Consider the following 12204-nt stretch of genomic DNA (forward strand, 5'->3'; position numbering starts at 1 on the left):
GCCAGAAAGATCCTTAAGCAAAATTCATTAAAAATCCTTGAGTATTGTTGAAAATATCCTTGAGACAAATTCATAGAAAAAATCTTCGATTATTATTAGGAAGGTCTTTGAAATAAATCCATCAAAAAAATACACGACGATTGTTCAGATAGTCCTTTGAAAAATACTAAAGATTATTGTTCCAAAGGACCTTTGAAAAAAAACCCTTAAAATTCCATCATTTTGCTAGGTAGGCCAAATTATTAAAAAATCCTTGGGTATTGTTGAAAATATCCTTGAGATAAATTCATAGAAAAAAATCTTTGATTATCAGATCCTTGAAATAAATTCTTTAAAAAATCGAAAATTTCTTTGAAAAATTAATTGTGATCAAAAGCTCCATTAAAAAAATCCTTAAAAATCCGTCATTATTACTGGGGAAATTCTTTAGAAATATTCATTGAAATATCCTTGAGTATTGTTGAAAATATCCTCGAGAGAAATTCATTAAAAATCCTCGATTAATATTCGGAAGGCCCTTGAAATAAATTTTTCAAAATAATTAACGATTATTATTCGGAGGGTACTTGAAATAAATTCTTCAAGAAATCAACGATTATTGCTGAGAAGGTCCTTTGTGAAAAATCTTAAAAATCCGTCATTATTGCTGTGGAAAATCCTTTAGAAATATTCATTAAAAATCCTTGAGTATTGTTGAGAATATCCTTGAGATAAATTCATAGAAAAAAATCTTCGATTAATATTTGGAAGGTCTTTGAAATGAATTCTTCCAAAAAATCGACGATTATTGTTGAGAAAGTCCTTTGAAAATTTTTTTAAAAATACGTCATTATTGCCAGAAAGATCCTTAAGCAAAATTTATTAAAAATCCTTGAGTATTGTTGAAAATATCCTTGAGACAAATTCATAGAAACAATCTTCGATTATTATTCGGAAGGTCTTTGAAATAAATTCTTCAAAAAAATCTCGATTATTATTCGGAGGGTCCTTGAAATAAATTCGTCAAAAAAATCCTCGATTATTATTTAAAAGGCCCTTCAAAAAAACCTTAAAACCCGCCATTATTGCTAGGAAAATTCTCTAGAAATAATAATTAAAAAAGCCTTTAGTATTGTTGGAGATATCCTGGAGATAAATTCTTCAAAAAATCCTCGATTATTATTCTAAAGGTCCTTGAAATAAATTCTTCAAAAAAATTATTAATTATTAAATTAAAGATTATTATTCGGAGGGTCCTTGAAATAAATTTTTCAAATTTATTGTTGAGAAGGTCCTCTGAAAAAACCTTAAAAATCCGTCGTTATTGCTAGGAAAATATCCTTGAGATAAATTTATATGTAAATCGCCGATTATTATTCAAAGGATCCTTGAAATAAATTCTTCAAAAAAATCCGCAATTATTGTTTAGAAAGCCCTTTGAAAAATTCTTTAAAATTCAAACGATTATTGTTCAAAAGGTCCTTTGAGAAAACCTTAAAATATCCTTCATTATTTCCAGGAAGATTCTTGAGAATACTTCCAAAAAATTTCTCTATTATTGTTTGTAAGGTCCTTGACAACAACTCTTTCAAAAAATCCCCATTTGTAATTTGAAAAATTCTTTGAGAAAAAAAATTAAAAAAAATCCACGGTCCTTGATAAAAAAAAAAATTCCTTGAAAAATCCTCGATTATTGTTGCGAAGGTTCTTGGAAAATTTCTATAAAAGAATTGTAATATTTCCGATTTATTATGTGGAAAGTAAAAGAAGGTAAAACATTCTTCAAAAAAATCCTTGATTATTATTCGGAGGGTCCTTGAAATAATTTCTTTAAAAAATCAACGATTATTGTTCAAAATGTCCTTTGAAAGAAACCTTAAAAAATCCCTCATCATTTCTGGGCAGATTTTTGAGAAAAAAATCCTTACAAAATTCTGGTTTATTGTTTGTAAGGTCCTTGACAATAACTCTTTCAAAAAATCCACATCTATTGTTTGAAGGATCCTTGAGAAAAAATTTTAAAAATCCTTGATTTTTTATACAGGGTCCTTGATAAAAAAAATCCTCGAAAAATTCTCGATTATTGTTGGGAAGGTTTTTGGCAGAATTCTATAAAAGGATTTTTATTTTTCCGACTTTCCAAGAACCGTTGGGCGCCATATTTTTAAATTTTCAAAATTAAAATAAGTTGAAATTAATCCCTTTCCAAGTTTGATGATATATTGTCCCACAACCCAAGAGATAGCGAGGGTTATCTCTTATCTCTCTCTTTAAAACTTACATATATCACCACGGCCAAATCCTGACGCGGATTTTCCGTATTATCCTTGCTACCGCTATCGTAAACCGTAAACGATGTCCCAAACACATTCGATCTCAGTTTGCCGCAATAACCTTCCGCGTTGCGTGACAAATCGGTGGGATCACAGCTGATGATATAATTCGATGTTTTGCTCTTCTTACGTTTGCGGCCACCCAACAGGAAAATCTTTTTGCCATAGTCTCTTTCCAAATGCAGATAATAAATTGGAAATAGGCCACGATCCATACCCTTACGATCGCGGGTAATGCGACATTTGTACAACACCCCCTGTGGGGCGGGTTGCATTACAAATTGTTCAATATTTCCAATGATGTCACCTTCCGGTTCACAGGGTTCCCCATTCTCCGTGGTCTGGCCATTCTGGCCATGGTCCTTGGAATGTGGCGAGTTGGCTGTGGATGTGGGAGACTTGGCGGGCATAACGGGAGCCGCCAAAGCAATGTTGTTGCGATTGGCATAATCCTCCTCATCGAGGGTGCCATCGAAGGATTGTTGCCTCGATCTCTGGCGACCCGGTTGCGAGGAGGCTGAATTCGTTGAACTGCTGTGCAAATGGCCCGCCTGGCCCACCTCTGTGGTCACAACAATCGGTGTGCTCTCCTCATCCTCCAGGTCTTGGGTGGAGATTTCCTCTATGAGATCTAGGGGAGAAAAAAAATATTATATCTCACGAGGAAAGAGAATCTCTCCTCTATCTCACTTACCCTCATCCATATTGAGATTTGTACGTTTCGGTGTTCTGGCATGATTGGAATTATTGGCATATTTTCCCGCCGAACTATTCGCCAACGTCGTGGGCGAACTAATATCGGCCTTGGTATTGCTAAGTATTTGGTCTGGATTCGCCGTAGAGCTAATGAATTGCATTGGTCCATCGTAGGCATGCAGTTCACGTGCATTATGCCCTGCGGATCGTAATCCTGATATCGGACGGTTTATTTGCAGATCACTGGCCTGAACCATGCCAGGTGATGCCCGTTTCTGTCGTATATAGGCTTCCATCAATTGGCGCTGTGGGGAAGAGAATAAAAAATGAGAAGATTGATTAGGAAGGGTCTGATAGTGTTAGGGGCATAAAAATATAATATGTACGTTGGGCGCCACTAAATTTCAATGCTAGTTCCTTAGAAAAAATGAATATTTTTGTTTCATAAAGATGTGGGATTTCTATAATTTAAAAAAAATAGTTTTCTATGACAAACCGGAAACATTTGAGCGCCATTCGGGATCTTTTTGTTTTCTATTTTTTGATTTAATTTCATATGGTTCCAATTATGTGCTAAAATTTCATATAAGACTCCATCTTAGGGACAAAGTGTTAATGGAAGAAATATTCCCCATCAAATTTCATTGTGGGTTCCTGACCAAAAGAAATCGGTAGCTATGATATATACCTGTTGGAAACCATGTTCAAATTTGAGAATGCAGAACATGTGTTTTTGGTCAATTTTTTACCTTCTTTCCAATTTATGTCCAAAACTCCCAGAAAACATAATTTTAGGCGAGTAGTGTTAAGGGAAAATATATTCTCCACAAAATTTCAATATAAGTTTCCGACCAAGAGAAATCAGTAGCTATAATTTATATCTGTCGAAAATAGTTTCAAATTTGTATATTGCAAATGGCGTGTTTACATATTTTTGGGTTAATTTCTTATGGTTGTAAGAAAGTGCCAAAATTTCCTAAAAAGATTCATTTTAGGCACAAAGTGTTAATGAAAAAAATATTCTTCATGGAATTTCTGTATGGGTCCCCGACCATGAAAAATCCGTAGCTATAATATATAGCAGCTTAATATTGCTTCGAATTTTGGGTATAGCAAAAATATATATTTTTGGTCAATTTTATACTTTCCTTCAAAATTATACCCAAAATTCTTGCAAAACATAACTTTAGGCGCAATAAGTAAAAAGAAAAAATATTCTTCACAAAATTTAAATATAAATCTCTGACCAAGAGAAATCGGTACCTATAATATATATCTGTCTAAAATCGCTTCGAATTTATAAACGTTACCATATTTTTGGGTGAATTTCTCATGGTTATAAGAAAGTGACCTAATTCTCTATAAAGCTTCGTTTTAGGCACAAAGTGTCAATGGAAAAAATAATGTTCATCAAATTCCACTATAGGTCAGCCACCAAGAAAAATCCGTAGCTATAATATATACCAACTTAATATCACTTCCAATTTTGAGTATGTCAAAATTTCTTTTTTTTTGTCAAATTTATACCTTTTTCCAATTTATGCCGAAAACTCCCAGAAAACATTATTTTAGGTGGATAATGTAAATGGAAAAAATATTCTCCATAAAATTCCAGTATAAGTCTCTGACCAAGAAAAATCGGTAGCTGTAATATATATATGTCGAAAATAGCCTCAAATTTGTATATTGCAAATGGCGTGTTTACATATTTTTGGGTTAATTTTCTAGAAGAAAGTGGCCAAACCATATATAAGGCTTCATTTTAGGCACAAAATGTTAATGGAAAAAATATTTTCCATCAAATTTCACTATGGGTCAGCTACCAAGAGAAATCCGTAGCTATAATATATACCAACTTAATATCGCTTCGAATTTAGGATATAGCAAAAATATATTTTTGGTCAATTTTATATCTTCTTTCGAATTTATACGCAAAATTCTTACAAAACATAACTTTAGGCGCAATAAGTAAAAGGGAAAAAATATTCTTCACAAAATTTAAATATAAATCTCTGTCCAAGAGAAATCGGTAGCTATAATATATATCTGTCTAAAATCGCCTCGAATTCATAAATTGCAAAAGATACGTTTCCATATTTTTGAGTGAATTTCTTATGGTTATAAGAAAGTGACCAAATTCTCTATAAAGCTTCATTTTAGGAACAAGGTGTCAATGGGAAAAATATTCTTCATCAAATTTCACTATAGCCCAGGGACCAAGAAAAATCCGTAGCTATAATATATACCAACTTAATATCACTTCCAATTTTGAGTATGTCAAAATTACTTTTTGTTGGTAAAATTTATACCTTTTTCTAATTCATGCCCAAAACACCAAGAAAACATAATTTTTGTTGGATAGTGTAAATGGAAAAAATATTCTCCATAAAATTCTAATATAAGTCTCTGACCAAGAAAAATTGGTAGCTGTAATTTATATTTTTCGAAAATAGTCTCAAATTTTTATATTGCAAATGGCGTGTTTACATATTTTTGGGTTAATTTCCTAGAATTTGAAGAAAGTGACCAAATCCCCTATAAGGCTTCATTTTAGGCACAAAGTGTTAATGTAAAAAATATTTTCCATCAAGTTTCACTATGGGTCACTGACCAAGAAAAATCCGTAGCTATAATATATAGCAGCTTAATATCGCTTCGAATTTTGGGTATAGCAAATATATATTTTGGTCAATTTAATATCTTCTTTCGAATTTATACCCAAAATTCTTACAAAACATAATTTTAGGCGCCAAGTGTAGAAGGAAAAAATATTCTCCATAAAATTTCAATATGAGTCTCCGACTCAGAGAAATCGTTAGCTATAACTTATATCTTTCGAAAATAGTCTCAAATTTGTATATTGCAAATGGCGTGTTTAAATATATTTTTGGGTTAATTTCCCAGAATTGAAATAAAGTGCCCAAATCACCTATAAGATTGAAACATTTCAGAAACAAACTGTTAATGAGAAAAATATTCTTCATCAAATTTCACTATAGGTCCCCGACCATGAAAAATCGGTAGCTATTATATATACCAGCTTAATATCATGTCCAATTTTGAGTATATCAAAATTACTTTTTGGACAATTTTATAACTACTTTCGAACTTGTACCTAAAATTCTTACAAAACATAATTTTAGGCGCCAAGTGTAGAAGAAAAAAATATTCTCCACAAAATTTCAATATAAGGCTCTGACCAAGAGAAATCGGTAGCTATAATATATATCTGTCTAAAATCGCCTCGAATTTGTATTTTGCAAATGGCATGTTTACACATTTTTGGGTGAATTTCCTATGGTTATAATAGAGTGCCAAAATTTCTTAAAAACCCAATTTTAGGTACGAAGTACTAATTAAGAAAGTATTTTTCATCAAATTTTGGTATAGGCTAGGGACCAAGAGAAATCCGTAGCTATAATAGATACCTGCTGAATATCACTTCCAATTTTGGGTATAGCAAAGTTAATTTTTTGGTAAATTTTATACCTTATTTCCGGTTGAGGGCAAAATCTCGCACAAAGTCTAATTTTAGGCGGGTGATGTTAAAGAAGAACATCTTCCCAGTAAAAATTCACTATGAGTCACCGACCAAGAGAAACCTTTATCTAGTATATATATCAGCCTATAATGCTTCCAATTTTAGATATATAAATAAAAAATACGTTTTTAGTCGATTTTGTCCATTTTTCGATTTTGTGCCAAAATGTCCCCCAAAACTTCACCTAAGGGGAAAAATGTCAATGAACCAAATATTCTACACAAAATTTCACCATAAGTCTCCAAACAAACAAAGTCTCCAGCTATGCAAAAAACCCAACTTTTTTCTAAATACTTTTATTAAAAATGTTCACTTTTGTTATACAATAATTTCATTGGTTTACAACATATTGACATTACTTAAAATCTGGGTAATGGTGGCATTCTCCCCACTGCCCTGACCTCCAGAGGGAGAGCACTGCAATTCAAAGAACTCGGGCAAATCCGGCTCCTTTTCAAAGGCACTGGTACGATTGGCGGTCAAATATAAGTCCATGCGATCATAAATCACCCCAGTGGGATTTTGGGCCAAGAACCAATCGATGGACTCACGATCCTTGAGATCACCACCCCAGAGGAAAACCTTCTTCTGTTGGGCCCGGGCAACCTCAATCCAGGCTGGGTTGTTTTTAATAAAAACAGCATTGGGCACAATGCCAGCCAACTCGAAGGCCTGGGCATTGTTCACGGAGTCATAAATCGTATCTGAGCGGGGATCCACAAAATTGGCCTCTTTGCTGGAGGAGAGGAACATAACGGGATACATGTTTTGCTTGTAACGCAGCATGGTACAAATATCGGCATCGAAGGAGGTAAAGAATGACAGGCGGCCACAACCATGTTCCATCATGACAGCCAGGATGCGATCAATGTAGACGTTTTTATCTATGGTCTGCTTGCTCTCCCACACCCCATTGCTCTTGAGCTGGGGCCATTTGATTTCAATGTCAAAACCCACCGATTTATTCACCTTGGTGAGGAAATCTTCAAAGGTAGGGAAGAGGCGATGATTTTCATCCTTCACCGAATTATGGGAGGGATATTCAATGATTTTCGAACCAATCACCTGATAGGTAGTCAAATCTTTAAGTTGCTCATAGGTGACATCCTTGATAAGGACCTCGGTAAGGTCATCCTTGCTGGTGGGGGTTTTGGACTCAATGCAAACAAAAACGGAGAAATCGTGATAGATAATTGGTATCAAATCCTTGGTCAGCTGGACATCGAATTCCACAATATCGGCGCCCAATTCGCCGGTGGCAATCATGGTAGCCACGGTATTTTCAATAATGGGAGCGGCATTGGTGGTCTCCTTCAAAGATTTTCCCAAACCTCGATGGCCCGCCTCCAAATGGGTCCAGTTATCACGCCAATATTCCACAAAAGAGGTACGGAAATCTACACTAGAATTGGGTGAGGGGTGAACCACCACATATTTTAGCTTCAGCGATCCGATGGCATTCATCCAGGTGGGGGAGACCAAACTCAGTTCCAATTCCCCATCAGTTTTGACCAGCAACTCGGGTTCCAGATACTGATAGCCCACCAGGCGATATAGGTCATTGTCCGTATCCTCCACATAGAGCTGGAATAGATATCCCACCTTGGCCAAATCACTGACGGTGGTGTGGAACATGATGATACCATCCTCCTTGTAAAGCACACCATGTTCGGGTTGGGTCCTCAAGAAACTGTTACCATATTCCATGCGTACATATTCCGTGTAGGCTCGGCCGGAGGGGGAAATTGCGGTACGCCATTCCGGATCTACGGGGGTTAGTTTGATTCTCAATTGTTGTTGACTCGTTCCCAGGGACTCATTCAATGCCAAGGGGTTACGGAACAATTTAAACTGCACAATATGCCCCGAGTTAAGCCAGCCCCGTTGTAACTCCTTCTCCCCGGAGGAGGAGATGTAACCAAAATTATCCGTTTGATTTACGGCCACGGTGGTGACACTCAACGATCTGGCATTCAGGGCAGATTCCCAACGGCGAATTAGCAGGTCAGAGGTCGCCCTATCCTGGGCAGCCACAAAGTAACGATAGCTGAAGGAAGAGTTGACTGGTATTTGTAGTACCGCCTCCCATTTTCCAAAATCCAAAGTTTTATTCATAACCACTGCCTTGCTGGCCTTCCAGTTACCCAACTGGTCAATATCTCCCACAATGGCCATTTTTTCAAATTCTTGCAATTTCTCATCCTGTAGCTGTAACTGGAAATGGACCTCCACCAAAGAGGGTTTCTTGAGGGGTAAAAATCTCCTGGCCGAATAGTATTTCTCATAATATGACGTATCACACTTGGTGGCCGTTGGCAGGGTGGCCATAATACTCAGGGTGCCCCATGACAGGAGCAATAGCTTCATTGGCAATAGTTTACCTTTCAGCGACATTGTGTCGGTCAGTCGATTTGTTTTCGCGAGGGTTGCGAGTAAACTGATGACTGGCGATTCCGTTGGGGCGAAAAATATGTCTCTCAAGTGTTTTGAAAGCAAAATTTTAAGAAACTTATCTTCGATGGAAAGTTGTAAATCTTTTTGATTAGTACCCGTCGTCGGTTTGTGATTTATGATCGCCAACTTTGGAATTGGCTTTAATCGCCAGAAATTGAAGGTGTTTTTTTTTGTTAATTACCAAATAGATTTGATAATCGATTTTTCGAGGTGTTTAATGTTAAATGATGAATTTTTAACTCTTTGTTTAATTTGTATGAATTTCTTGGCTTAAATTAAATAAATTAAAATTAAATTAAAATAAAATAAATGTGAAATATTTGTTTATTATTCGAGATTTTGTTATTAATATTTATTACTTTTATTTTTTTATTTAAATATTTCTAAATTTAATTTTAATTTTAAAAAAAATATTTTTTTTTTAATTTTTGGAAATTGTATTTTAAATATTTTTTTATTTATTTTATTTTTTTATTTTATTATGTAGACTTAAATTAAAAATAATTTCTTATATCCTTAAAATTTTGTTACTTTTTGATATAATTAAAAAAAAGATCTTTTGTTTTTAGTTTTAACCATAAAAAATTAATTATATTGAAAATTAACAAAATTATGTGGCGTTTCTTTGAGATGGGACTTTTGATATTTGTTATTTTTTTTATTTAATATATATATCTGCTAAAGGTAGAATATTTATCTAAATATGATCTTTAATCTATCTAAAATAATAATTTAGCATTTATAAATTATGTTTTTTATTATTTTTTATTAATGTTCAGTTTTTTATTTTAATTGTTTTTTGTATTTTTTTTTAAATCAGATTCGCAATGCTATTTAATTATTATTTTTAATATTTTGAAAAAAAAAAATTAATAATATATATTGTTTACTGATTAATTTTAGTTCTATATAATTAAAATATTTTAATTGTTGAAATACACAACTCAATTTACAAATTTCAGAGGATGTTTTATTATGTATTTTTATTTATATTTAAATTATGTAAATGCAAAATATGTGTTAATTATATTTCTATTGTGATTTTATTTTTTGTAAAGTTTTCTTTATATTTTTAATTAACAGAATATTTTTTTCAATTAATTTTTTTTCTTTTAAATTTTCTTAATTGGTCTTAATGTTATTCTTTAATGTACCAACAAAAAAAATTATATATTTCCAAAAAATTGAAAACAAATATTTTAATTTATATTTTTTATTATTTTAATTTCGTTTTTTTTTTTTTGGTGGAAAATTGTTTTAAATATATAACTTGTTTTTTTGTTTTTCAAATTATTCTTTTAATTTTAATTTAATTATAATAATTTTTATGAAATGTTGTTATTTTCTAATATAAATTTTGATGGCTATATTATAAAATCCAAGATTAATATAAATTATTTTTGAACATATGTATATATAACTTTATATTATTTTTTATTTGTTTACAAATTTTACTTATTGTTTGAATATTAACGGCAATATTATAAATTTAATTTTACTTTCTCTTGCTATTTTTTGCACTAAAAATATAAAAACTTGTATTAATTATTTTTTTTCAATTTTTTTTAATTATTTTTCAATTGACTTTTTTAATAGTTATGTTCTAAATTTATGTATTTTTTATTTTTTTGATAAATTAATTTATATGCTTTGAAAAAAAAAACTAAATTTATGTTTCTATTTTTTATTTATTTAGTAACTATTTAATTTTTAAATGAAAGTGTTCCTTTAATAATTTTTAATGGCTTTAAATGTTTTAATTTAATTTTCTTTGCACTAAATTTTACTAATTTTAAATTTCACTAATTTTTTTTTGCACTAAAAATATAAAAACTTGCCTTTATTACATAAATTTTTCTCAATTAATTTCTTTTTTCCAATTGACTTTTTAATTTTTTAGTTTTGAATTTATGTATATTTTATTTTTTTGCTAAATTATTTTAATATTTCATGTGTTTCTATTTTTTATTTATTCACTAGCTATTTCGATTTTTAAATAAAAATTTTCTTTTAATAATTTTAAATGTTTTAATTTTATTTTCTCTTGCTATTTTTTTGCACTAAAAATATAAAAACTTGTCTTAACTAAATAATTTTTTTTCAATTTATTTTTTTTTTCAATTTTTTCCCACTTGACTATTTTAATTTTTGAGTTCTGAATTTATATATTTTTTATTTTTTGCTAAATTATTTAATATATGTTTCTTTTTTTTATTTATTAAAGTAGCTATTTGATTTTTAAATGATCTTCTTTAAATGATATTTAATGGTTTTATTTTTTTTCTTGCTACTTTTTGGCACCAAAAATATAAAAGCTTGTCTAAATTAAATATTTTTTTTTTTCAATTTATTTTTTTTTTAAATTTTTTCCACTTGAATGTTTAATTTTTAAGTTCTGAATTTATATATTATTATTTTTTGCTAAATTCTTTCAATGTTTTATATGTGTTTTGAAAAAAATTGATATATGTTTCTAGTTTTTATTTATTCAGTAGCTATTTTGATTTTTTAATTAATATTTTCTTTTAATATTTTTTTAATGGTTTTTGATGTTATTTAAATACTTTAATTTCATATTTTTTTGTCAAATAAAATTTTTAATTTTTTCAGTTCCTCTTTTAATTCATTTAACAAATATTTTTTTATATTTTTATATAATTATTAATATTTTTTATATAATTAGTTTTCGATTTCTATTTAAATTAATTTATAGCACATTAAATTTTTAAGCTTTCTGGTTAATTAAGTTAGTAACTTTTTTTATTGAATTTTTTTCAATAATTTCCAATTTTTTTATTTTCCACTTATTCTAAATATTAAAATTTTACGTTATTAGCGTTTTTTTTTTGTATTTGAAGTTTTTTATTTGTTTTTTTTTGAGCCTATTTAAATATTTTTAAACATAAGCTAAATTTAAAAACGAGTTTTTATTAGTTTTTTAATTTTTATTTTTCATGAAAAATTTTTGACATTCTATATTTCATTACAAAGAAAAAATATATATATTATTTAATATTTAAATAATAATTATTTTTTATACAAATCAGTTTAAATATTTAGTTTGTAGGCTTATTAAGTTTTTATTTTTTTATTTTTGCAACATGTTTCTACTTTGGCACAATCAGTTTTAAAAGCCTAATAAATAGTTTTTATTTTTAATATTTTTTTAATATATTCTTTTTTTATATTTATATATATGAA

General features: G+C 30.3%; 2 protein-coding genes across 2 annotated transcripts in view; both read right to left on the bottom strand.

Moving 5' to 3' along the window:
• Positions 1-12204, bottom strand: part of LOC101888813 (protein king tubby) — a 219378-nt gene that overhangs the window by 2447 nt on the left and 204727 nt on the right. The window contains exons 2-3 of the mRNA XM_005179474.4: positions 3007-3313; positions 2261-2943 (exon numbers count right to left, since the gene is read on the bottom strand). Coding sequence (XP_005179531.2) covers positions 2261-2943; positions 3007-3313 — 990 coding nt within the window. The remainder of the gene's footprint in view (positions 1-2260; positions 2944-3006; positions 3314-12204) is intronic.
• Positions 6813-9242, bottom strand: LOC101888991 (glycerophosphocholine phosphodiesterase GPCPD1). The gene has a single exon (XM_005179475.4). The coding sequence runs from the start codon at positions 8941-8943 to the stop codon at positions 6889-6891; it is 2055 nt and encodes a 684-aa protein (XP_005179532.1). The 5' UTR covers positions 8944-9242; the 3' UTR covers positions 6813-6888.

Source organism: Musca domestica, unplaced genomic scaffold, assembly GCF_030504385.1.
Source record: "Musca domestica strain aabys unplaced genomic scaffold, Musca_domestica.polishedcontigs.V.1.1 37, whole genome shotgun sequence".
Classification (NCBI taxonomy): domain Eukaryota; kingdom Metazoa; phylum Arthropoda; class Insecta; order Diptera; family Muscidae; genus Musca; species Musca domestica.

What these genes read in the sequence shown, in the direction of transcription:
- LOC101888991 (XM_005179475.4), bottom strand. Translation starts at nt 8,943, where the DNA reads ATGTCGCTGAAAGGTAAACTATTGCCAATGAAGCTATTGCTCCTGTCA.